Below are 26999 nucleotides of genomic sequence, written 5' to 3'. Positions count from 1 at the left end.
TGAAATGTAAATGGAAACGGGAATATCTTCATTGAAGATTGAAGGACTAAAACGTACGTTGTATGTTCATTTACCAAAGTACAACACAATATCGATTTTTCATTGTTTTATTCTTACTGCGTTTACAACATAAAATCACTTGAGAGCGTAGTCCATTTAGAAATGTTCATCACGATCGAAATATGTAAGATATGTACCTACTATGTATGTACATATGTAGTCCATTCTCATTGAAATAGCTAAGGAGATTAGTTAAAATAAAGGGATTCTATATTGAGTCTCAATGTTAAGGCATTTCATTCGATGTTATAAGTTCTGAATTGTTGATAGAAACCAAAACATATGTATGCATGTAATTCACAGCATCCAAAAGTCTATGATTTATGTAACTTGATAACATATGGTCTAAGTATATGGTGCAATAAAACATGTAGATTATAGATGTGCATCTGCATCGGATCACAGGAACTTCTTGGTTTAACTCTTTCACGATAAGAGTGCTCTCTAATCGCTAGTGGTAGCACTGTTTGAATTTCCCTATTCAAATTTGGAAACTTTCACGTAATACTATTGGCTATAGCTTCTTCCGTCAAATACGGAAAAGATGCAGTCGCCATTTTGCATTATCGGTTTTTATGTGTGTGTGTGTGGTGCAGCTAGTTGCCACTTCAATTCATATTACGTAGATGTAAAACGTTATTAATTGGCATATTTTTGCTGATCTGAAATTGTTGAAAGCCGTAAAGACAGAATGGGACGCAAAAAGAAGAAGCAATCAAGGCCCTGGTGTTGGTATCCTTTTCCAAAACACCCTTCTTTAGGGGATACTTTACGTAACTGTATTTTTAGAACATAAATCACGGTCATTATTTCTGTTATTTTATCGTAGTTTGATTAAAAATATCTTCATATCCTAGTAAGTTTTACATTGTCTATATTACTGTATCTTACTTTGGAAATGAAAATCGTTATCATGTTATATAGAATATTTTGTTAACCGCGATAAATATATTAGAAGAGTTAGAATGACTGATTCTTTAAGAAATCAATATTTCGTTAGTAACTATACTTAACTGTAATTTCAGTAGTAAATATCCTTAACCGTTATTATCATAGATCTTTATTTATGAATTATGGTTCTTTAACCCAATCATTTATGTCCATACAATATATGTGTATTCTTTTGAAAACCAGTATTTCTTCAAACAGATACTAATATATTATTTAATAATGCATCAAAATATTAAATTACTTATATTATTGTCAGTTGAATTTTTTTAACATTTTTTAAACAATTTATCATTTTTAGTACTACTATCTACTGTGAGACTAATAATATTCATACTATACATATAATAATATTATAAATATCTTTATAATGTTTACAAAGTGGAATATTTTAGATATAATCATTTTTAAGTTAATAATTGAATAAAAATGTAGTTAATTTAATTAGCCAAGTATGAAGACTTAAGTTCATAAGAAATTAAATCAGAATCATTATTTCTTGAAAATATTTTAACAATGAGTTTATATAATTTCTTATACAGTTTTATTCAAAGAATTTTTACTTACTTATTTATAAGCATTTTATTATTGGCACTTTGATGTGTTATAATTGATCTTGCTTCAGTTAAAAAATATAAAGTATCTTATCAGGAATTAAAGGTATAAAAAATTGTTTGTGTGTAATTGATTAATATGAAAAAAACAATGCATAATATAAATAGCTCTCCCACAAGTTTGGGTTCTAGTAGAGTTTTCAACGTTAACATACTTCAATGTTGCTGTAATATATGTGTTATCTTGTGTATAATTTTGGATTCACGTTTTACCCAAGATAAATTTTGATAGCAGTATCATGTATTGCTACTCTTTTTTTATAACCTTTTTTATATAACTCTGTATACGCAAATGATGTAAGTTAAAGTTATTTGTTTTCAAATATCTTTAAAACAATCATAAAGTAAAATATTAGAAGTTGTATTTAAATTGTGTAAGTTTCCTTAACATGTTCTTAAAGGTATTGTAATAGAGAATTTGAGGATGAGAAAATTCTGATACAACACCAAAAAGCAAAACATTTCAAGTGTCATATTTGTCATAAAAAACTTTATACGGGACCAGGACTCAGTATACACTGTATGCAGGTAATGAACCTTTTGGCTATAAAATAAGTTTATACTAAAAGTAAAGCTGTAAAATAATTATTACTTTAATTCTTTTTAGGTGCACAAAGAAGCAATAGACAAGGTTCCAAATTCATTGCCCAATCGTAGTAATATTGAAATAGAAATTTATGGTATGGAAGGTATACCACCGAGCGATGCAAAAGAACATGAAAGGCAAAGAAATGGAGGCAGGCCTGGTTCACCAAGCTCTGGCGAAGATGAACCTGTTAGGAAAAAGACTAAGCCAGAGGGTTTGTTGGGTTCTGCTCCAGGAGCAATGCCTACAGGTTCAAATATGATGCCAGGTGTAATGCCGAGTATGGCAGCTCATCCTGGTATGCCACCAATGGGTCAGTTCCCACCACCCATGCATCATATGATGGGACCTATGGGTCCTGTAGGTCCACCTTTCATGGGACCTGGGTATGTATATTTTTTTTCTTCCAAAAGCAGACAACGTGAAAGAAGAATAACTTTTGTGATATTAGTTTAATGCAAGTTAGGTAAATACACATTTAATGTTTTCAAAAACAGTATGTACTGTTAGCAGGGAAAACAGATGTAAAAACGAAATAATAAGTTATATTTTCTTTTTTGTAGTATGATGCCTGGTATGCCAAGCATGCCTCCAGGTATACAACCGCCGGTGTCAGGTGCATCTATACCACCGTCTCGCCCATTATTTCCAAGTGCCGCAGCTGTTTCAACGGCTGCGTCCACAGCTGTTACATCTCCTTTGGGCACAGATTTCAAACCAATTACATCAGTAGCTGGTGGCTCGATAGGACCAGTTAAACCGACATTCCCTGCTTACAGTAATGCTGATAGTAATACCACCACTAGTAATAATATTGGAAATGATCAAAAAGTAAATCTTATAGCCACTACTAGTGCTGCCATTAAAATCATTCATCCACCAGAGGATCTAAGTCTAGTGAGTTGACAAGACACTACTAACTCTATCGCAGCCGGTGATTCTAATGCAGAGCTTCAACTGAATGCCCTATACAATTATTTTTATAAATTTATAACCACATGCTATATGACCTGTGTGTTTTTAACATGTTGAGGAAGGCTGATCTGACTGCGTCAACGGCTGTAAAACAGTTATCATGTTCATATTGAATATAAGAAGTAAATAACAAAATATTTTATATTTTAGGAAGAAATTAGAGCAAGACTTCCGAAATATCAACGACGGCAAAGCGAAGAAGCGCGCAATGCACAGGTTGAAGCTAATCAGCAAGTTGCCGCATTACAACAGCAGCAACAACAACAGCAGCAACAGCAACAGCAACAACAAGCAGCTGCAGCTGCTAATGCAGCTGCTGCGTTTCAGGATCAGCAACAGAGGCAACAGGCAGCGTTAAATGCTCTTCAACAACAACAGAGATTTCAGAGACCTCCACAAGCGGTTATGGTTCCTGCATCAGCTGCAATGCCTGTTAGCTCTGTCGCTTTGATGGCACCACTCATGCGACCTACTATGACCTTAGCTGCACCCGCTCTGATTCATGGAGGTAACATGATGCGACCGCCCCCCATGGGCCTGCCACCAGGTAAGTCTTTATAATTTTATGTGTTTATTCCCATTCCAATAAGGGTATTCCATCATAATCCATTTATGATTATATAAGTGTTTAAATCGCTCGAACACTTTTATATAGTATTACAGTATTTCAATTCCGAACGATCGGGAGCATTTTAAAGAAATGTATAACTTAAATTACGTTTTTCTAAATGTAATGTTATTCTGCTTCTTCGAGTTTGTCAATCACAAGATGTCAATCACATTTATTTTCCTATTTGAGCAAAATAGGAAGAGTAGGATTTTAAAATTGAAGTGCCAAAATTAGGTAATGGTTTATGCAATAAATGGTCATACATTGCATATTTTTATTCATCGATTGTAACAGTACAATAATTTCGTTGGATCTAATGTAAAGAGACTTGAATGTTTCCAAATGAAACAAATATTTTTCTAACGGTAATGACATCCGAAAGCTTGAATTTTATACGATTCATTTACTGTAAATATAGTTTTATCATTGAGACAAAAATGTTTTTCATCTGACATTCATAGTATACTATACCTTTGCACTTCATCCGTTCACTGAGCAACCCTTGCCCATTCCTATGGCAATAAAATTAGGCTTGTCCAATGGCTAGTCTTAAGTTATATGGATGGCTGTGAGTGATAGAGAAATACTTTATAAAAGAAATCAGTTTCTCATGTGGCCCGTAAAAGATATTCAGACCTCAGAAAACTGTGTGAAGAGAGAAAGCGAAAGGGAAAAAGGAGAGTATGACTGTTCAGATACTAGCACGCTCAGGATTCACCTGTATGCCAGAATTTGTGACAGCGTGTTTTGTACGTTTATGCTTTAACGGTGCGTTTCCAGGGTGCCCAGTCACTCCTTGGTGAGTGTCGAACGAACCCAGTCTGGTTACTAAAACTGTGTTTTATACAAGCGCAACAAGGTTGGTCCTTAGCAATTAGCATGCGGTGACGTGGCCTATATATACATATATATATAGCCATATATGTGTATATATTTATATAATATATAGATAAATATATAATGTATATATATATACACATCGTTATATTTATTATTATTCTTATTAATTATTAATTACTGTTATTATTATTATTATGATTATTATTATCATCATTGTCACATTAATACACCTATTTATATATATATATAAATTTCTGTATATTTATATTATTGTCACTGGGCAGGTGGGTCGAGCGGCCAGCGATATTGCATCTGTTCTGATTCCTTCAACGCCGGACAGCCACACTTTGATTTTGGACACATCACGACCCTTTGGACGTGAAATGCCTCCTCTTGAAACTAGAGTACTCGGTACCAGAAGCACGATTACGCTAGATTTATATATTTTTTTATGATCGCGAAACATATATAATATGCCTGCTTTTCAATTTGCAATACATAATTCGCGGTTCTTCTATGTGACGTAGATATACGTATATATACACATACTATACGCATATATATATATATATATATATATATATATATATATATATATATATATATATATTTATATATTTATATGTATGTATATGTACCTTCTTTATACATTTCTATATATATATATATATATATATCTATATATATTTATATATAATATATATATGTGTGTGTAGTTATTTATATGTATGTATATGTACAAAATTTGTTCTCTTAATCGATAAAACCACTACTATGAAATTAATTCGATTTTCGGCCGCTCGGCTGGTTCATCGTACATATAATTTTTTTTACTTTTTTGTTTCATTAGCTTCTTTACACACTGTCTCTCCACTAAACCATATTTTTCTTACGATACACTCGCCATTACCTTGCCAAAAGTGTTGTCATCCTGTCTCTTCGTATTACATATATAGCTTGAAATCCTGGTGTTGTGATACAAGTAGTGAGAAACCGCTTTTTGGGCACGGTACTGACAGTCGTTCGAAGTTATCATTTTGAAAGACATGCATCGTTTCGGCAACAATAGAGCTACCCCTTCCTTCTTTATAGCTGGAATTAATGGATCCAAATTTTCATTTTCCTTTTCTGTTTTCATCATTAAGGGTACCAAATGCAGCAAACTAATTCAGTCTTCACAATTTGGTACTTAACAGTACTAAATTGAGAAAGTTGAATTTCCTTTAACGAGTTTCATACATGAAAATAACAAAGATCAGAGTTAAAAGAATTGGCTTTGTAAAACGATATTCATAAGTCGATAGAACTAAAAATCGACTTTTAATTGAAAGTTCTTTAAAAAATGATAATTAATATGTTGTGAAAATTAATATACACATTCATCCGAAGCATAGCACAGATATCTTTGACAGACTTTTTATCTCACGTAGATCGTTGGTTGTTACGTCTTTGATTCTATTATCTTTTTTAAATGAAAATTAACAAAACCTGTGTGTGAGACTCTTTAAAATAGTTCGATGTATTTCCTAGAAAACTATTTAACACATAAAATTAGAGTACTAAAAGAAGGAAGAGGGAAGGGATTACTTTCCGTTGCCGTTGTCCTTATTGCGGTATACATCGTAACGTTAAAGGAAACTTGCAACAAGAACGAATGCAACGTATTTTCCTCACACCATAGACCAGCTTTTCGTCGTAGGAGTGATTCCAATGAAATCGAGTCAGTTCCACGGTAAACAATCTTCATTTGGCCCAAAAAACGTTTGCGTAGACGTATAACAGTAATAATTGATTTGTCTCACACATATCTAACACTGAGAGTACAATAATGTCTCTCTAATTGACGCTCAGATTGTCCACAAAAATGGACAATTTTGGAAAAGGAGATATACGATTGTTCGAGCCTCGTGGCTCGTTTTTTATGGTTATCGATTGTCAACGACTATAAAAACGAGTTGCAAGGCTCGAACAATCGTATCTCCTCTTCCTAAATTGTCCATTTTAAGGGAGACATTACTGTATCCACTTTAATATCGGTGAACAAGGGAATAACAATTATAATCGAAATTTTCTTTAATGTGTTGGGTCAGTTATCGTTACCAGTCTGTGGAGCAACGATGTCGGAACAAGGTTCAAGTGAATTTCTGCTTCTCTACAATTATTGAAATTTCACAACGTGTCGCATACACGGAATCAGAATACGCATAAAAACGACAGATCCGACGATATTCCCGACGATATATCCGATATTATACAGGGTGTGCCAAAAATATCTCGCGATCCAGAAATGGCGGGTTCCTCGGATCATTTGAAGCAGCTTCTTCCTTTACAAAAATGTTCTCCGAGGCACCGTTAACGAGTTCTTAACGAAAAACAGTGACCAATAAGAATCGAGTACGGTTGACGTGAGGCGGCCCAGCCAACCTCGCCTCGCGCCAGCCGAGCTCGCCTCTCATTGGTCACTGTTTCTCGTTAATAACTCGTTAACGGTGCCTCGGAGAAAATTTTTGTAAAGGAAAAAGCTGCTTCGAATGACCCGAGGAACCCGCCACGTTCGGATTGCGAGACATTTTTTGGATACCTTGTATTGTCCTATTTTATTCCTCGAAAGTGTTTTTTGGAGAAGCGTTTAGGAAGATCGGCTGGCAGCCGAGCGATTTGCTCTCGGATCATGAGAAAACGTATTACAATATTATATCAAAGAATGAGTTTCTTTTCTTTGTATGGTGTGAGGTTTTGTGTGGTATATCACATTTTGTCCGTTTGTTGTGACCTGTATTGCATATGCGGCACACTGCATGCTAAGCTCAATACCTTAAATAGTATGGCAATACGCATTGATAAAGTTGCTAGATAGACGTAGGTGGGCTGCTAAATAATAAACCCTTGCGGGTGTATACTGTAGACCTAGGAAAAACTCGAGTCTCTATCATTACGTCGTTTTAAAAGAAAGGGCACAACCTTCCAGCAGATGCGACATGTGCTCGTTTCAAAAGGTTTGACTCCATTTTGGATATAATACATTATACTTTTCATTTTCTATTCTATTTTCTTTTTTTCGTTTTCACTCATTTATGTGTATAGGTACATCGTGTAAAATTTCTGTTCTTTTTTTTCCTCTCTCTCTTTCAATCACCTATCACTACTTAAAAATGAGTATAGACGAACCGAATAGCAAGGAGAACAACACCGTTCGTTCGATTCTTTGGTTTCTCGTGTAAAAAAGGGAGAACACTACGATGGATTTCGATATTTGTCATTTCTGAACATTTTCATCGGTCGGCTGTCAGGCAACTTCCCGTTTAATAGAGTAACGAAACCACGCACTGGATCAAGTTCCGGAATGTAAAAATTTTCCGTCATCTTCTCACGTTTCTTTTTCTAATTCAGTAAACTTGTATTCTCATCGGATTCCCGGTCTCCGATTGAAAAAGGGTGGGGGATCGGGTCGGGGAACAAACAGGAGAGCATTCTCTATGCATTCGAAATACACGTACATACATACATGCATACACACATACATACACACACACAAACACACACACAGAGTTTTATTTGTTTATGTTTTAACTATCATTCTTTGCAACGTAAGTATATATATATATATATGAAGACTATATATAAATTGTTAAAAAAAAAGATCAGAAGAAAGTAATTTAAAAGAAAAAGAAAATAAAACAAAAGAAAAACAATGAAAGGGGCGGGAAGAATAATGTTATGCGGGTGTATTTATTTATGATGCATTGTGATTTGCAGGTATGATAGGAGCGTTACCACCGGGCGCGATGCATCCTGCATTCGCAGCCCCAATGGGTTTCCCTGGTGCGCCCATGTTGGCTCCGATGATGCACCCACGCTTCAGATGATCACCTCCAATGGACGGGCCCACCCCGCCACTGCACTTCGTGCTTTGGGCCCGCCCCTAAATTTTATTAGGGTCCGGACCTGACTGAGAAGAGGGAAGAAGCACGCGTAAAACATGTTAGTTCGCGTGGACACACTTCGTTGATCGGCCGCGGCTGCACTTGACGCATCTTCTCCCACGAAGTTTACACGAAGTTAGCAAAATCTTTGTTTTTTTAATTATATGTCATTGCAAAACACATCACGTCAATGCCTGAGAGGGTTTACCAGGTGCAGTGGAAACGGTCGGCTAAGTTCCTTCCTCGATTGGCTGATTCAGACGAAAAATTCAGACAGAAAACAGTAAAAAAAAAAAAAAAGAAAAGAAGAAGAGAAAACATATAACTATACAATTTTTTACGTGTACGAGATATAGCCATGCAAAATGAGTTCCTTTGTGCCCTTGAAGGAGTTCGATGAATCGCCGGACGAGCAACGTACAATTCGGTTTTCATCTTGTCAGTTGAAATCTGCAATTTTTGTTGTTCGCTCGGATGGTGCAATAGGGATTTTACACGACCCCTTTTATCGATCTTTGATTAATATTAATAATTATCTGTGTACCTGCTATTGAAAGTTGTAGTTTTATACAACAATTATGACTATTGTCTCGTTGATGATGGCTATATTTGAGCGAAAACTCGTGAGAAGCTGCCCGATGATGGCAGCAGACGTTGTATTGTTGCAAAGCCGTACGCTAAGAATTTTACGTTACTTGTTGTGATACAAATATATCGAGTCAGTTTTTGAAAGATGTTGTGGATCTTTCGATCGGTAAGTCTTAAGTAGAGGTGAACACTGTATAATATACCTTCGTCCTATATTATTTCATGGTAGACCGTTTCCACTCGCTGTTTCTCAGCCTCTGCACCAGTGTTCTCTTGGAGAGACGCGATTGCGGAAAGGTGATCCTTCACACTGCAGCTTGAAACGAAATTCGCTTCGACATTTCGCGCGCGCGCGCTCGTGCGCTCGTTTCTCTGATTCTCGATATGTTCGATATGAAACAACATAGACAAAGCAGCCCGATTCTTCTTGAGAAAAAAGAAAACAATTGACACGTCAGCCGCAGTGTGAATATTCTGTCGCCTCAGGTTAGTTTGTCACAACTTTTATTTTGTTAACGCTTCAGATCGAATCGGCTTGCTTTTGCGCGGTCGATATACATTATCTACGGACCTTTTTAAGGGACGTTCGATTCAACGAAACATTTAGAGTATATTTTTCCTTACAATAAAGAATATGTTAAAGATCTTTCACTATATAACGTAGTCACTGTACACTGGGCCCCCCGATACCTCTTGTTGTGATCAAGAGTGTTCGGAGCACTATGTGTATACATATTTTTAATAATTAGAAGAGATATGGTACGCAATTTCAGTAACACGTTTGAACTTTATAGAAAAGTTACACGTGAATGTAATATATTCGTTATGAGTAATACGTATAGGTACTTACCCTAAATATTTTCCATTATTTACTTTCAAATAAAGTTATTCCAAGTGAAAATAACAGTGGAAAATTATTAAAAAGAAAGAAATAGTTTCTCTAATATTTTGCAAGATGGAATCCAAATAGGATGATGGCAAACATAATTAAAGGGTATTAATATTGAAGTGTAAAGCTATTAATAATTGTTGCGCATTAACTTGTTTCTTCTTTGTTACTACCGAAGCACATCTCTGTGTAGCATTTTTATTGTTCGTGCTGGTTTATTTTTTTTTGAAAAACCTTTAATTGGATTTTGTGTTTACGTTTACAAAACATTATAGAATTGCACAGATCAATATTTAGCCTATTTAAACAGTACTGAAATTTTACTATATCTCTTCTGTAAGTGTACAAGATATATAACGTACTACATCGCTGTCTTATCAAAGCTTAATTCAGCACATCCAAACGATTAAGTTATCTTATAGAAACGTATGTTTCATTTTGCCTTGTTTTCTCAATTGCAATTTAACATTGCGATTGGATTATGCAGATGCAATGAAATTTAGACCAAGGAACTGTCTGAACGTAAATAAAAAATTTTATAGGTATGAATACTTCTGTTTTCTGTTTGAAATCGTGGTTGTTGAAAATTAGAAATGAAAGAAGACATTAATTTGTGTTTTTACAGTAACGTTATCGTATCATAAGTATCATCCCCGAAAGTTTTTTCATCATGTCGAAACAGAGAAGTTGACTTTTATTAACTTAATTATGTTTTATGATCGTAGAAGTATGATTATCACAGATAAGTAGTAAACGTCGATTTTTTTTCAAATTACTTATAAATTTGTGTAGTATACAAGTAGCAATAATTATTATTTATTTAAAAGTATTTCTCAAAATATTACAAAGATATTTTATCCGGGTGCACGAGAATAATTTTAAGTCAAATTTATTTGATCGAATCAATATGTAAGGTAGATTTAAAGATGTTTTATTATTAATAATTATAGGTGGAGCCAAAAGAAATTTTATCGAATAACGATAACGAAATGTTTAATCTATAAAAAAGACATCAGTTTGAGCCGGACTCGAACCGAGAAAAAAATTTTTAAATATATCTTAACACCGTTGTACGGAGATATTGAAAGCATCGAGATCTAAACGTATTTCAGATAAGATATTGTTACTATGAAAACATAAAGTTACGTATATTTTAACGCTCACTCGTCGAAACAAAATTGCACGGACTTGCCACCGGTGAATCTTTTTAAAGCTTGATCTTTTTGTATTAGTTACCAATAATTTTATTAAATCGTAAATAATTTGTGTTTGTGACATAACCTTGACGTAACACCTTTATTTACGAATAAGCGTTTCAATAAGGATACAAATACTGTAATTTTAATACAGGGCAAACTCTAGCATACCGTTTTAAAAGTTTATTCAATTTCTGAATGCTGAATTCAGCTTTCACAGTCGGTGAGATACGACTGATTCTAAATGCAAAATTTGCCTGGTAGGAGTGCAAAGAAAAATGATAGAGATGATAGAGGAATAAGATAATGCGAACTCGCTGAAATTTAACTTCCTGTCATTTCATGGTTATCGATATCTTTAACATTAATATAATAACATATATACACATAATCTATGTATAGTTTTTGTTGTCTACAGAATAACGTACCTTTATTGACACGATCGATCATTCTTTCTTCATTGAAAACGTTTGTATTCAATAACTTAAGGTGCATATCGAAATACCTATATTGGCTAAAAATTCATTACTTTTTAGCATTTTTATATAAATTTACCAATTACCGAACGGAAGTCTCGCATTAATATCTATCGAACTACACGTTATACATATAAAATAGGAGGAACGTAGTACTTTCTGTGGTTAATAGAAACGAGTCTTTCATTTATCCATGTAAACGACATAAAGTTATCTTATAACATAATAAGAATCTTCTATAATGTTAGATTTTTTACCATCGGAAGAGAGAGAGAGAGAGTAGCGTAGCCGAAAAAATAGCGTAGTTCATGCAGAGTGGCAAGAATAAATAAAAGTACCGAATAATAAACGTTAATAACGCATAATAGTCTAAAGAGCAAAATTATTCGATTAAAACGGAAATGTAATTACGTTTCAATGGTGTGCCGATGCATTTATATGAAACAAAAAAAAAAGCAATAAGCAAAAACACAGGAAGTTAAATTCGATAATGCTTCTCTGACAACGAATTTAGGCGAACGGTGTTCTAGCGCGTTATTACTGTAACCGATTTCGCGGTGTTCGATAGACCGTAAGAAACAATATGTATTTCATTCGTATTGGGAAGGAACGGCTTTTTCTTTGGTTACAGAGTAGTCCTTTGTCACTCGCGAACGGCCACCGTCACGTGTCCGTGTGACTTTGCTGTGTCTTCTTCGGTTATCGGTCGGTACCAAGGAGAAAGGTACACAGGATGTCCCAAAAATGTCTCGCAATCCGGAAATGGCGGGTTCCTCGGATGATTTGAAGCAACTTCTTCCTTTACAAAAATGTTCTCCGAGGCACCGTTAACGAGATATTAACGAAAAACAGTGACCAATAAGGATCGAGTACGGCTGACGCGAGGCGACCCAGCCAACCAACGCATGAAGCGTAGTTCCGCTCATTGGCTTGGTCGCCTCGCGCCAGCCGAGCTCGCCTCTCATTGGTCACTGTTTTTCGTTAATAACTCGTTAACGGTGCCTCGGAGAAAATTTTTGTAAAGGAAAAAGTTCTTTCGAATGACCCGAGGAACCCGCCGCTTTCGGATTGCGAGACATTTTTGGGACACCCTGTATACCGCAGATAATTGTAGGCGACGCGTTTCACCTCTATCATTTTATTTTCACTTCGGCGGGGCACGTGGATCCAAGAAATCTTTTTGGATCTCGATCGTGTAACAAGCGGCTGTTAACGAATATCGTTCGTCGGCCGTTAAAGCAGAAGTAACCGATTCGATCCGAGAAAGCCTTCTTCCTTTGCAAGGAACATGTTGGCGACGCATGAGTGAGTGGTAAGTACAGAGGGTGCTTACAAAATCTGACACCAGCTCTCTCTACACTCGACTCACGCCATTTTCTTTACTTTATCCCTCTACAACCCCCCCCCCCCCGACCACCGACTTTTTCTTCTGATATATATCCGATTGTGGAGTTTTACAACTGCTGTTGTCCGAGGAGTTGTCCGGTTTCGTTTAAAATCCACTCGGGGGACGTGTGAACTCCTCTTATCACTCGCGCGCAACACTATTCGATCGATTTTTCTCGATCGACGTCGGATTCTACGATCGGATGAAAAAAAAAGAAACACCAAAAAAAAAAGAAAAGACCGAACTCTACAGCATCCCTCGGAAAGAACTTCTCCCCCCTCCTTTCGTCTTCACCGCTGTCGTTCTGAACAGTTTTCTTTCTCTATCTGTTCTGTTTTTCTTTCTCAGGGTGTCTATTGATATAGCAAAAAATGACGCAAAGTTGACCGTTTAACAATTGTTCGTGTCGATGTATTTTGCGATCTTAAGTATACATACATACATACATACATACATGCATACATACATACGAATATATAGTCTGCGAGGATTCGCGCGACGGGAGAGCGAGCGAGCGAGAGAGAGAGAGAGAGAGAGAGCGCGAGAGAGAGAGAGCGAGAGAGAGAGAACAAACAAACATAACCAAAAAGAAAAAGCAGGCAAGAGTAAAAGAGAGCAAAAAACGACACCACTTTGTACACCAATCACTGTTCTCCTCCTAGGTGGACGGTGATATCGATACTTTGCTCCCCGGGAATTTCGATCGCCGAAGCTCGAACTTTTCATACGTTTCATGCTTTCAGACGAATGGAAGTCGGCACGTGTTACCGTATTGCGAAAGTGTGGCGAAGACGGTGCAAGAGGAGGCTGCGACTAAAATTCACGAGACTTTTTGTGCTCGATAAGAAAAACAAAAGCAAAACGAAAAACCGAAAACAAAACGAAAAAAAAATAAACTAATAAAACGAACGAAAATGAAAACAAAGATACCAAAAAAAAAAAAAACAAACCAATACGAAAAATAATACGAAATATATATATATACATATATATATGTATATGAGTTTACGAATCATCGTACTGTTATAAACTAAAACGAGCCGTTCGTTCGTGAAGAGCACACACGAGTAGTAACGTGCGAGCATTATTATTATTATTATTATTATTATTATACTTCTTTCTCTTCGTGATGGTTTTACCTCAGTAGGCACCCTGTTTGTCTATTCTTTCACTCGACTTCTACCAGTACTTCGAGAAAAAAAACAAAACAAAAAATATTATGAAACAGCATACCGTGCCGTACAACACGTGTACGTACCTTTAAAAAAAACTACACATCGTTATGAGTATATACATTCATTTTCAGAGGTTGTCTTTCCGAATCGTGCCCGGGGAACTCGTTTCCACCGCCGCGCGGGGTCTCTCTCTCCGTGTTCATTTGTTTTTCCCGACGATCCGACGATGGGCGATCGGTTGTTGCGTGCCGCCCCCCCTCTCTCCCCGCCACTCACGCCGCCGATGTTTTTCAAAACAGTCGGAGCGATAAGAAAGAAAAGGAACCGAAAAGAAAAAAAGAAAAAAATGGTGACCGATTCTCGTTCACCAACGGAAAAAGAAAACGGTCGGCAATTTCTCGGGGGACATTATTCTCTCTTCGCCGAGCTTTCCTTTCGTTCTTGGATTCGGCAGGACAATCCGATGGCAGAATTGGACATGTAGAAATTCTGTTATTTATTGAGTGTCACATTATCAAACTTGTTTCGAATAAAGACGTTCTGTGGAAAGCTCGAAAGATTGGGCGTAGCCTGTCGTTCTGGGAAATATCTCGCTCGAAGGTTCGTCGGTTACTTTTTTGATTGTTTTTTTTTTCTTCTCCAAAGGAACCGATTCGTTTGTACACTGTTAATCGAGCACCGTGTGTGTGTAATATAATCTGTTTCTCTCTCTGTTACGTATATACATATATAAATATATAAATGTATAAATATGTATATATATATATATATATTATATATATATATATACATACTGTTTAGTAATCATCGGAACCGTAAACGGAGTTCGTCGAACGGACTTCGCTTTGATTTTTTTCTTTCTTACTACTGTATTTTTTCTTTATTATTTTTTTTCTCTCATATTCTTCCGTTGTTGTTTCAGTCTCTTGGTTTGACACTTTTTAGCGCAAGGCTGCATGTTAACTGTACGTTCTCCCAGAATGACGGGCGATAGCCACATATTGTTTCAACCAATCACAGCTCTGACCGCTGTTGGACCTTATCGGTCCCTTGCCTGAAGGCAGGCGATTGTTTGGACCTACCGTCCTATGGTCGAGGTATATGCTCGCTTCCCGATTTCTTCAGGCTCGGCTGATAAAAAAAAAAAGAAAAGAAACAAAGAAAAGTCTTCTCGACCGTTTCGTTTCTTTTCTTTTTTTTTTTCTTTTTTCGGCCGGTCGTCGGGCCACCGGTGACCCGCGCGCGCTGTAGGCTGTGCGCCTACGTGTTCGCGCGTTCCTCGGAAGGAAGCGAAGTCGTTTGCTTCGCCGGTTAACCCTTCCGAGTGGTCGCGCGTCGTCGTGTCGTCGTCGTCGGATGGGTTGATCAGAAAATCGGGAAGTCCTATACTCCTTGACCGCAGGGACGCGTGGCTGGACCGAGAAACAATATTAATCGTAATGAGTAACGAGTCGCGGGTAAATTGTATTAACCGACTCGATCGTTCGAAACGTTGGAACGAGAGAACTTCGCGTCGCGTCGTGTCTCGCGCGGAGATCGACCCGCGTCGACCGTTGTCGACGGGCGTCTCGTTTAACCTATTTCTCTCTCTCTTTATCTTTTCATTTTTTTGTTTTCTTTTTGGTACTCGCGCGAAACAAATTCTCGGCAAGCGTGCTGCATCGCTGCCGAAAGCACCGCGGGCACGTTGTCCGTCCGTACGTTTCGTTGTTCACGTTCGGAAATTCGTTCGTTCGTTTTCGTGATTCTTCGTTTTTGTTCGGCTTAACGAAGATTCCTTCGACACGACATTGGAAACGGCGGGGGAACAGTCGAATCGGCGCTCTCGTTCGGCAGTTCGATCGTTCGTAGAATGCTTAGCTGGCTCTGTGTGTATATCGATACATCTGTATCTTACGTTGCGCAAGGACCCTTCATTATCCTGTTCCCTCTTACGCTAATAATGTCTTTCCACTTGGTGACAGCGGATGCACGATTCGCTCGTGGGGGTCGCTTTGCTCGAGGAACCGGTAACGCGGTGGCTCTTTTATCATTCTAATATCTTTGTCCGGCGGCTCGAACCAATCGGGAATTAAGTGCTACCTTTGCGGAATTCGATTGTCGATGGACATATATATATATTATATGGTTTATATTTATTTCGCGGCGATCGCTCGCGGAGATCTCGTACACGCGATTCTGTCCTCTTAGTTGTCTCTAGTCTTTGTATATTTGTTTTAGATCGATCGTATACAAAGCCGTTGACAGTACAATAATAGTTTTTCTGCGGTGAAACGTTTTCTGCATACAGGGTGGCCCGAGAATGTCCCGCGATCCGGAAATGGGGGCTTCCCGAGGTCGTTCGAAATGACTTTTTCTTTAACGAAAATTTGACCCGCGGCTTCGTTCGCGAGTTATCGACGAGTAACAGCGACCAATGAGCGGCGAGCTCGGCTGGCGCGGCGCGGCCGAGCCGCGAAGCGGCGGAACTGAGCTTCGCGCGCTCATTGGCTCGGCCGAGCCGCCAATCGGCGGAACTGGGCGCTTCGCGCACTCATTGGCTTGACCACCTCGCGCCAGCCGAGCTCGCCTCTCTCATTGGTCACTGGTTTTTCACTAATAACTCGTGAACGAGGCCGCGGATCGAATTTTCGCAAAGGGAAAAGTTGCTTCAAATGACCTCAGGAACCTCCCGCTCCCGGATCGCGAGGCATTTTTTAGGACAGCCTGTATTATGGTCGCGTTACCCCTAGAACGGCACATTTATTATATTTATCTATCTATCTATCTATCTATAACATAGAAGAGCGGTTAGGGCGTAACGATTGTCGATCGAAATCGATGACTCGACGAGACACAGCGGTTGCGACAAAAGTTGCAGACTCGATGTAACTTTCACATTGTTCGCGATATTTGAACCAAAAACTTAACGTATATTTCTGCATTACAATTAATAGATGATAGAAATATGCGATATTTCGTTGAGTCTTCGCTCGGATATCGGTAACAATGTAAAAAGTTACTTCGTGTCTGTAATCGTGCACGCCGCCGCTGCTGAAAATCCGTTGAAAAAGGGTTCTCGGTCGTTATGCTTTCTTGTATTATATTTGTACGACACTGCTGCCGCCACGCGGTAGTACAAGTCGACGTCGTGTGAAAAATGTGTTGTATATTTTATTGTGTGCGGAACAGACGGTAATTTTAGCGTTAGACCCGACTTATTATCGTTGCAGTTCAATTTTAGCGTGAATTTCGAACTTGTTTTTCTGTTTAGTTTTAAAATGCCCCCAACAACGATCGACGGCGCGCAATTCTGAGGACGGCAACTAGTGAAGTTCTAGTTCTTGCCGATCGAATTATATCGGCCGGTCTGTCGTGAATCGTATATTTATGTATTTATTGCAGTTAATTTTTCCAATCGATTGCGGTTAATTTTACATGGTCGATTATAATGGATTCTTCTTCTTAATTATATAAATGAGAACCCTTTTCTTTTTTTCTGTAATTACAATGTGCCGTTCAAGAGACGACAAGCTTTCAGTCCGGTGCCGTTCTAGGACGAAACGAGAAAATGGTAAATACCATCGTCGAGAATGATGGATCGATGAAAAAGTTTCATACGATTCTTTGGTGCAGCTAGTTCTCGCGAATAATGTGTTTATTATCGTCTTTGGGGATTCTATGATTTTTTTGTTGTATCTCGTCTCTTTTTTCTCTCTTTTTGGTTTTTTTCTTTTTTTTTTTTTTTTTTTTTTAATTTACGTGCAGTAGTGATCATGTTCGCGAGAAAAGTTACAACAATAGTGAAATTGTGTTTACCACTTCTAGTTTTTTCACGTGTAATATTTGAAAATAGATTTTTATGATGCAAGTATTGGAAACCTAATTTTTAGGTCGCACTTTATTCTTGCGCGGACCGCTTAAGGAAATTAGCAGTAGTCTCTACTCTTCAACAACATTGTTGTTTTCAGCCGACTGCCGTTGCGCAGAAGGGGACAATGATGTCCTAGAAAAATGAGAAAAAGGGTGATACACCTGTACTTTGTTGAAACACGATCAATAAATAAAAATTGTTTAGTAACATCGCCTCGGCCAAGTCGAGTCGCGATTAACCTCGTCGTCGTCGGCTGGCTCGGTTCAATCATTCATTTCTAAAGAAATGTGTTCGTTAATTGTATATCATTGAGCACAAGACGATGATGTTAAGCGCGATCGAGCCATTTTTCTTTCTTTCCCCTACAATCCTTCACCGATTACCTTTCATGTACAGTAATTTCTCCCGGAAATGCCAAATTTCGTGTTGCTGTGAATTTCCTTGTGCTAGTGCTACGCCTATGGGATTTATTGCTACCTCGATGCTAAGGTTCGACAGAAGACAACACAAAATGGTCTGTTTGGGTGTGAGTCAGGTAAAAAGTACCGCGGAGCTACAGGTGCGTGACCGATCTTCGACGAATCGTGGCATGTGGCCTTCGAATTGCCTTCGAATTGTCTTCGAATCGTGGCATGTGGCCTCCGAATGGTCTTCGAATCGTGTCACGTAGCCTCCGAATTGCCTTCGAATCGTGGCATGTGGCCTCCGAATTGCCTCCGAATCGTGTCACATAGCCTCCGAATTGCCTTCGAATCGTGGCATGTGGCCTCCGAATTGCCTCCGAATCGTGTCACATAGCCTCCGAATTGCCTTCGAATCGTGGCATGTGGCCTCCGAATTGCTTTCGACATGCAAGGGTTACTATAAACCGCTGTAACCTTGCGAGAAAAAATCGCAGCCGAGTTTCAGTTTTTTTGGATTAAAGGGAAAAGATCGAACTTCGTTCTGCTGTGAACGGCATCTCGGACAAAAATTGTTCCAAAGTCTGTGCAATTCGTCGAACTCGGACGATATTCAATACAACGAACATGGCCTCGCATTTAAAGCGTTACAATGGCGAGGGTGCATGGTACTCGAAATCAGGATACACTGTCCGAAAGTAGAGGTTTCAAGCTTTAATTTAAAAAAAGAGTCATTGTTCTACGGTGATTTTTCGCGGAGTTATCGTCACTCGAAGTTGACACTACGTTGTTTTCATTATTTCCGAAATATTATACCAAGTTCTGTTTATTACTTTATTTTATTTATTTATTATATCAAGTAAAGTTTATTATATCAGATAAGCTCGGTTGAACGGGAGTCGCGTTGAGCACCACGAGTAAATATTCTTCGTTTGTGCAAGAGAAGAGACCAAATATTTCAGCGGAAAGATCATGCAGGTCGTGGATGCCTTAAAGGTTATTAGGTGAACGGAGCGCTGGTAGCTGAATCTTGTTAAATTGCACCCGACAATGCGAATTGTTTATGATATTCTTTATTTCTTAGACGGTTTTTCTCTATCGACAGAAATGAGCTGCCAGGATATATTGAAAATTAAGGTACACGCGGATAAATGTTATACGCGACTTTCTATTTTGAAAGAAAATTCAAACAATTTTTCATATGGAAAATTATATTTTTTTCCATTTTTGTGCGCAATCCGAGCGTCAATTAAGGGGGGGTTGGTAGCAACACATTTCTTAAAAGATTGTAATTCAAGCTTTTTAAGAATTAACTCTCATTTCATGCGTCGTTTTACAATTAATTAAATCGTCGAAACTAGAAAGTTTGATCTCGTTGCCGATAAATCAGGATCGCGGATCCGTCGATCCGCGATTTTATATGCATTGTAGGATTATTTCGTCGTGCCGATGACGATATCGTTTTCAATCGAAGTTGAAAAGACTGATAAATGGTCGATAAATGAATCGCATTAGCGTACATCGATGCTAGTAATTTACATTTATTGGTAGATTCACGGACAATCGTGTCCGCTCTCCCCGAAATCGTCCATTTTCGTGCGCAATCCGAGCGCGAGTTAGGGAGAAATTACAGTATTCCCTAATTCGCGCTCGGACGGCGCACAAAAATGGACAATTTCGGGGAGAGAAGACGCGATCGTTCGAGGCTTGCGCTCATTTTTATAATCACAGATTGCCAAGAGCTATGAAAACGAGCCGCGAGGCTCTAATAATCGTGTCCCCCGCGAATTAGGGAGAATTTACTTGATCGGCAAATCAGGGAATCGATCGGTCCGTCCCTCTAAACGCGGAAAAAGTCAGATACGATGCATAACAAACGGACGGTGTTGCAACTCATTAAAAAGTTTAATGAATTTGATGGCATAACGGCGCACACACACACGGGGATCGTAATAATGCCACCGAGATATCCTTCTGCCGGGACCGGAGGGAACGGGCACGATAATGCATTCCGCGGTCGAACGCAAAACCGTCCGCGATAGGAGAGGCGATCGCGAAAGTGAAAGCAAAGTCTCATAATATGGTCTCCGTACAATCGACCTCGAAATCGCGCAACCGACTTCGTCGCAGCCGAGGTCTAAAGTCGAGAACCTGCTTCTGCTGCTGCTGCTGCTGCCGGCCGCGCAGACAATCGGGAGAGGAAAAATAATGCCGCGACGAGAAAAGTCGCGGAAAAAATGCGCGCGCGCGCGCACCAGGGTCTCGCGACTGTGGCGAACGAGTCGCGCCGAGAGGGCCGATTAAACTTCTCGTCTCGAATCAAGGACGTTTCGTTTTCGTTGTTACGGTTCGCCGAACAAACTTCCGAACCGTCGTTCGAAAAAGCTTTACAAAAAGGGTTATTTTTTGTTCACGTTCGCCCCGATTCCAGGCCAGAACCAACACCGTACACACACATATCGTCGACGCCATCGATTCCCGTATCTTTTTACTGAAATTTCAAGAACGGTATTTACCGAAGCATGACCGCTCTTAGTTTCTTGCGCATTCACGATCAGGAAACGCGTTTACATTTATATTTACGTTTTCAGTCGTGTGAAATTGAATCGTTGAAACTATGACATTTTTTTAGACATTTTTGTCGTAAACGAATGAAAGACCCCCGGTCTACTTATGAACGGCCCGGCTAAGGGCCGATTTAAACGCGGATCAAGCGGCAAAATGGAACTACAATAGAGCTTGAATAGATTACTGACACGTTCCGATAGCCTTCTTACATTCGTTTGCATATATCATCAACCGCTTCACACTTTTACAATCGGACAAAATAATGAATGAAAGTAAATAAGAAATAAAATAAGAATAAATAATGATAAAAAAGAAAAGAATAAATAATAATAAATACAAATTAAGAATAAATAATGATAAATAAAAAAGATAAGAATAAATAATAATAAATAAAAAAAATGAGAATAAATAATAAATAAAAAAATAAATAATAAATAAATCGGATAAAATCGGAAGACTTAGCCAAGTTACCGAAACAGTCCAGTTCGGTTCGCGTAGGGCCGAAACGTTCGAAATTCGCCCGAGCGTGTCGATCGCGCAGCTCCTAATACTAATGCGTGCGAGGGGGAGGGGGGAGGCGAGACAATAATTCGCGGCGATTCAAACGGAATAGTTTCTGTGCGTGAAAGTGATCGATAAAAAGCGTCTCGCGTTCTCTCGGCGATAAGAAAATTGCGCAACAAAGGTAGAGAGCAGCGAGGATTTCCCACGGGGTGGCTAGAGGGAAATAATAAGTAATGGAGAATATAAAACGCGAGGCGCGAAGGAAAAGTTAATTGTAAACTGATTTATCAGACGGCGGAGCGACGTTGGTTCACTTCCCTGCGGCGTGAGTCCCGCCGGGGAGAAAGTTTCTGGAGAGCCACTGTGCCTAAGATTGTATGCAAAATGTAACGGTAAAGCGATTGTTCCCCGTGAGATCCTCCTGTTATTTGCCGTACGATCTAAGACATCGATCCGCGGATCTCGATTCGTCGTCGTTCCGGGTAATCGCGCGCGGTTAACCAATGAAAATCATCAATTTTATCAGCGCGTGCTAAGACCGTTTTTTCGTGGAAAAACGTGTTCTTCTTTTTCCCGATAGGACATTCTTTCCTATCGGGACGAAGATAAATGTTTATCTCCAACGATCGATCGTTAGAAACGCGATCGATCTTCGATCTTCCTAATTTGACCTCGGCTTGGAAAGGAAAATGAACAATTTCAGAAGAGAAGATACGATTGTTATGCGATTACTACAGGGTGTCCCAAAAATGTCTCGCAATCCGAAAGTGGCGGGTTCCTCGGGTCATTCGAAGCAACTTTTTCCTTTACGAAAATTTTCTCCGAGGCACCGTTAACGAGTTATTAATGAAAAACAGTGACCAATGAGTGGCGAGCTCCGCTGGCGCGAGGCGACCGAGCCAATGAGCGGAACTGAGCTTCGCGCGCTGGGTTGGCTGGGCCGCCTCGCGTCAGCCGTACTCGATTCTTATTGGTCACTGTTTTTCGTTAATATCTCGTTAACGGTGTCTCGGAGAACATTTTTGTAAAGGAAGAAGTTGCTTCGAATGATCCGAGGAACCCGCCATTTCCGGATTGCGAGACATTTTTGGGAATAAGGGAACGCGTTGACGCATTTGCAAATTCTTCGAATCGTTTTGCTATTTTGTTCGCGAATTCTCCCTGATGACATTAATATAATAAATATATTTAATTATAAATGTAATTTTATAGTAATAAAAACTGTAAAAAAAAATTTGGGAAGAGGAGATACGATTATTCGAGGCTCGTTTTCATAGTTCTTGACAATCGGCAACTACAATAATCGTGTAATAATCGTATCTCCTCTCACCAAATTGTCCAATTTTGTGCACAATTTGAGCGCAAATTAAGGTCCCAATTAAGGGAGCCTAAGGGATGCAGAAAATCGGAAGTTCATTTGTCACGGTAAAACAGAGATCTAAATTCTAAATAATAATAATTCTAATGATATTCTAAATTAAATAAGATTTCAATTATTTAAGAACAGAGAGAGAGTTAAATTCATTGTTTTCATTATATTCGAACGACGCGGACGTCTCGTACGCGTTCGGTGCAAAATAATGGACAGCAGGCTCTAACGATAATTGGCGGATATATTCGAAGTGTCGAAAGCTGTCTCCCGTGAGAAACAGCCGGAAAAATTATAAATCCACGGCGCTCGCTTGAAAATATCAACACGCACTTTCCGGTCAGCTCTTAATACACGGTTGTTTCGGCGTAGAAAATTTACGTTCATTGTACGAAAGCACGGAATCTAACGGAACTCCTTCATTTAGTCGTTATTACGTGTTTCGTCATTTCGTTGCTGGAAAACGAGATTTAACTCTTTGGTCGATGAACTTTGTAATTTCCTAGTTTCCGAGGCCGATCGAACGGTCCGCTGAATATTCAGATTTGGAAATGATCCGTGGACGGATCTTTAATCCAGCGGAAACGCGGACGAAGCCGAGGGAAAACATTCGAGTACGCAGATTTTTGCGATATAATATCCCCTTTGAAAAATTGTCCAAGCACTGGACAATTAATTTATAATACAATAATATTATTATTTACAATACAATATAATACAATAATAATTTATTACAATAAATTATTATTATATATATTATTATATTATATTGTATGTATATATAATATAATATATATATATAATAATAATTTATTGTAATAAATTATTATTGTATTAATATTATTATTAATATTAATATTATATATAAATACAATATAATAATTACAATGTAATAAGTACAATAAAATAATTATATTAAATACAATAAATCATTATATTATTCATTAATACGTACTGAAAAATGCGCGTCTCGCGTTAACCAGTGGACCACTGATTTTATGCGTTTATTTATTTATCAGAAACGTTAAAAATCTTTAACGCGTTAAAGTCAACACGGATCAACTCCCTCCTCCCCCCCAAAAAAATTTTTACAAAGTCTAAGCGATTCGATCGATAAAACTGAAATCAAAAAGTTGAAAATCTGCAGTGAATTTTGAAAGCTGATCAAAAATTGTCAGTTAGAAAATATTGTTGTTATTATTGTTATTATTACTACTATTATTATTATTTTTATTATTATTATTAGTAGTAGTAGTAGTAATAGTAGTACGAATTATGCGGACAATTTTTATGAATTTTCAAAACTGACCAAAAATCATGAATTAGAAAATATTCTTGTCACTATCGTTATTATTACTACTATTATTTATTATTATTTTTATTACTATTATTATTATTTTCTTTATTAGTAACAGTAGTAATACAAATTATGCGGACAATTTTTATGAATTTTGAAAACTGACCAAAAATCACGAATTAGAAAATATTCTTGACACTATCGTTATTATCATCACCACTATTTAATAATAATATTTAACTTAATTAATATTTAACTATAAATAATAATATTTAATAATAGTGGTGATGATAATGACGATAGTGTCAAGAATATTTTCTAATTCGTGATTTTTGGTCAGTTTTCAAAATTCATAAAAATTGTCCGCATAATTTGTACTACTACTGTTACTAATAAAGATAATAATAATAAAAATAAAACTGTAAATAAAATTGTACGAAAATAACGCGAACAATGTTTATTTTCCATAAAACTCCGCGGCCTTCGGGTTTCGTATTCCAGCGGCAAAGTAAATAATCGCGGATTCGGCGAATGGTCAAAATGATTAAAACGACTGAAACGGCTTGAAACGGCTCGTAGAAGATCTTAAAAAAAAGGTACGGTTCGCCTAATAGAGAAAAAAAAAAGGAAAAAAGAAAATGGAAGCGACGGTTTTTAAGGCGACGCGATAAAATAAATTGAACGATGACGATTTTACCGGCAGTTTCTTGGCCGTGCCATTCCACCGGGTGGGCAGCGACTACGTAATAACGTCACGGTTTAGCGGGGAACCCGGCGGATCACGGTGTTTTAGCAGGTCTGTCGAGCGGATCAGTGCCCGCTGAGCCTTGAACGGTATCAAACGGTACCGCAGGAGAGGAGAGAACGAACGTCCTTCGTAACCGTTGACAAATTTCTCAGTCCGTCGCACGTTACCGCCGCGGCCTGGCCGCTACTCCGCACGCTCGGCACACACGAGATCCGTCCGAAAAACTATTCCGGCGAGCCACGGATTTCGTTCTAAAAACGACGGCCCAGTGATCGATAAATCAACGAGGCGGAGGATCGCCGATGGACGGGACGCGGATCGGCACACCGGACGATTAGAGAAGAATGTGCGAGGAAAGTAGTGCGTCCACGTTCCAGTGAATTTTACGCGCAGTTATAGAATCGACAAGTAAGTGTCCCGGTGTTCGCGTTCACCTCGTTACCGTCGCGTTCCAGAGTTTCTTAATTCGGCAAAAATACAGCGAAAAAATACAGTTCTTGCACCGTTTAAAACGCGATCGTTTTCTTCGAAATTCGACCGAATATTGCGCTCGAATTTCTCTACTCGGACGGTGAATTATTATTATTAAATTATCGCTATATTATATTATTATTATTATTTCTTAATCGGTCGCAAAAATACAGCGGTTCGCCGAAGCGTTCTTGCATTCGACGAAATATTGCGCTCGAATTTCTCTATTCGAACGGTGAATTATTATTATTAAATTATCGCTATATTATATTATTATTATTATTTCTTAATCGGCCGCAAAAATACAGCGGTTCGCCGAAGCGTTCTTGCATTCGACGAAATATTGCGCTCGAATTTCTCTATTCGGACGGTGAATTATTATTATTAAATTATCGCTATATTATATTATTATTATTATTTCTTAATCGGTCGCGAAAATGCAGTGAAAAATACAGTTCTTGCACCGTTTAAAACGCTATCGCTTTCTTCAAAATTCGACCGAATATAGTGCTCGAATTTCTCTACTCGGACGGTGAATTATTATTATTAAATTATCGCTATATTATATTATTATTATTATTTCTTAATCGGCCGCAAGAATACAGCGGAAAATACAGTTCTTGCACCGTTTAAAACGCGATCGCTTTCTTCGAAATTCGACCGAATATTGCGCTCGAATTTCTCTACTCGGACGGTGAATTATTATTATTAAATTATCGCTATATTATATTATTATTATTATTTCTTAATCGGCCGCAAGAATACAGCGGTAAATACAGTTCTTGCACCGTTTAAAACGCGATCGTTTTCTTCGAAATTCGACCGAATATTGCGCTCGAATTTCTCTACTCGGACGGTGAATTATTATTATTAAATTATCGCTATATTATATTATTATTATTATTTCTTAATCGGCCGCAAGAATACAGCGGAAAATACAGTTCTTGCACCGTGTAAAACGCGATCGTTTTCTTCGAAATTCGACCGAATATTGCGCTCGAATTTCTCTGTTCGGACGGTGAATTATTATTATGAAATTATCGCTATATTATATTATTATTATTATTTCTTAATCGGCCGCAAAAATACAGCGGTTCGCCGAAGCGTTCTTGCATTCGACGAAATATTGCGCTCGAATTTCTCTATTCGAACGGTGAATTATTATTATGAAATTATCGCTATATTATATTATTTTTTTTATTATTATTACTATTAACCGTAAATCTAAATTAATTTTTCCGACTTGTGGTATTTCCATTTTATGCAACAAAGTGCATTTTGTGTATATTTAGTTAGATTTCTAATAATTTTTTACATCTGAACTTTGATAAGATAAAAATGATCTTGGTACGTGATGTAACAATTTTAGAGCGGTGCCTCAGAGTCACCACTCGAGTGCAAAGGGTTAATATTATAAGATTAAATTATCATTATTATTACTTGGAACGACGAAAAGACCACTTGTCTCTTAATTTCTTCTCTTTTTTTTTATCCGAATTTAAAGAAATGGCTTTCGTAGAT

The 26999-nt window shown here is 37.9% G+C and overlaps 2 protein-coding genes and 1 long non-coding RNA gene across 7 annotated transcripts in view; 2 read left to right on the top strand and 1 right to left on the bottom strand.

The window, feature by feature from the left end:
- Window positions 1-35: 35 nt before the first annotated feature.
- On the top strand, window positions 36-18329 carry BuGZ (Bub3 interacting GLEBS and Zinc finger domain protein). 5 transcript variants are annotated; one of them, XM_033475901.2, is made up of 7 exons: window positions 36-792; window positions 2024-2150; window positions 2230-2594; window positions 2772-3105; window positions 3334-3730; window positions 4918-5044; window positions 8390-18329. In XM_033475901.2, the coding sequence occupies exons 1-6, from the start codon at window positions 752-754 to the stop codon at window positions 5013-5015; spliced, it is 1362 nt and encodes a 453-aa protein (XP_033331792.1). In that variant the 5' UTR covers window positions 36-751; the 3' UTR covers window positions 5016-5044; window positions 8390-18329. The 5 variants fall into 5 exon arrangements, 4 of the variants coding, with proteins under 4 accessions (XP_033331792.1, XP_076384749.1, XP_076384748.1 ...); XR_013037181.1 differs by lacking the exon at window positions 4918-5044 and having other exon boundaries at window positions 486-792; window positions 8390-8691; window positions 13836-18329; XM_076528634.1 differs by lacking the exons at window positions 4918-5044; window positions 8390-18329 and adding an exon at window positions 4574-4884 and having other exon boundaries at window positions 39-792.
- Window positions 13220-26999, bottom strand: part of LOC143263855 (uncharacterized) — a 21383-nt gene continuing 7603 nt past the window's right edge. The window contains exon 3 of the long non-coding RNA XR_013037188.1: window positions 13220-15679. This is a non-coding gene — a long non-coding RNA (uncharacterized LOC143263855). The remainder of the gene's footprint in view (window positions 15680-26999) is intronic.
- The window catches only part of yellow-b (L-dopachrome tautomerase yellow-b), a 15810-nt gene continuing 13869 nt past the window's right edge, over window positions 25059-26999 (top strand). Inside the window, exon 1 of the mRNA XM_033475812.2 lies at window positions 25059-25415. The gene's annotated coding sequence lies outside the window, so the exon portion shown is untranslated. The remainder of the gene's footprint in view (window positions 25416-26999) is intronic.

Source organism: Megalopta genalis, chromosome 2 (genome assembly GCF_051020955.1).
Source record: "Megalopta genalis isolate 19385.01 chromosome 2, iyMegGena1_principal, whole genome shotgun sequence".
NCBI lineage: Eukaryota > Metazoa > Arthropoda > Insecta > Hymenoptera > Halictidae > Megalopta > Megalopta genalis.
Note: the sequence above shows the minus strand (reverse complement) of the source record. Positions and strands in the feature narration are given on the sequence as shown.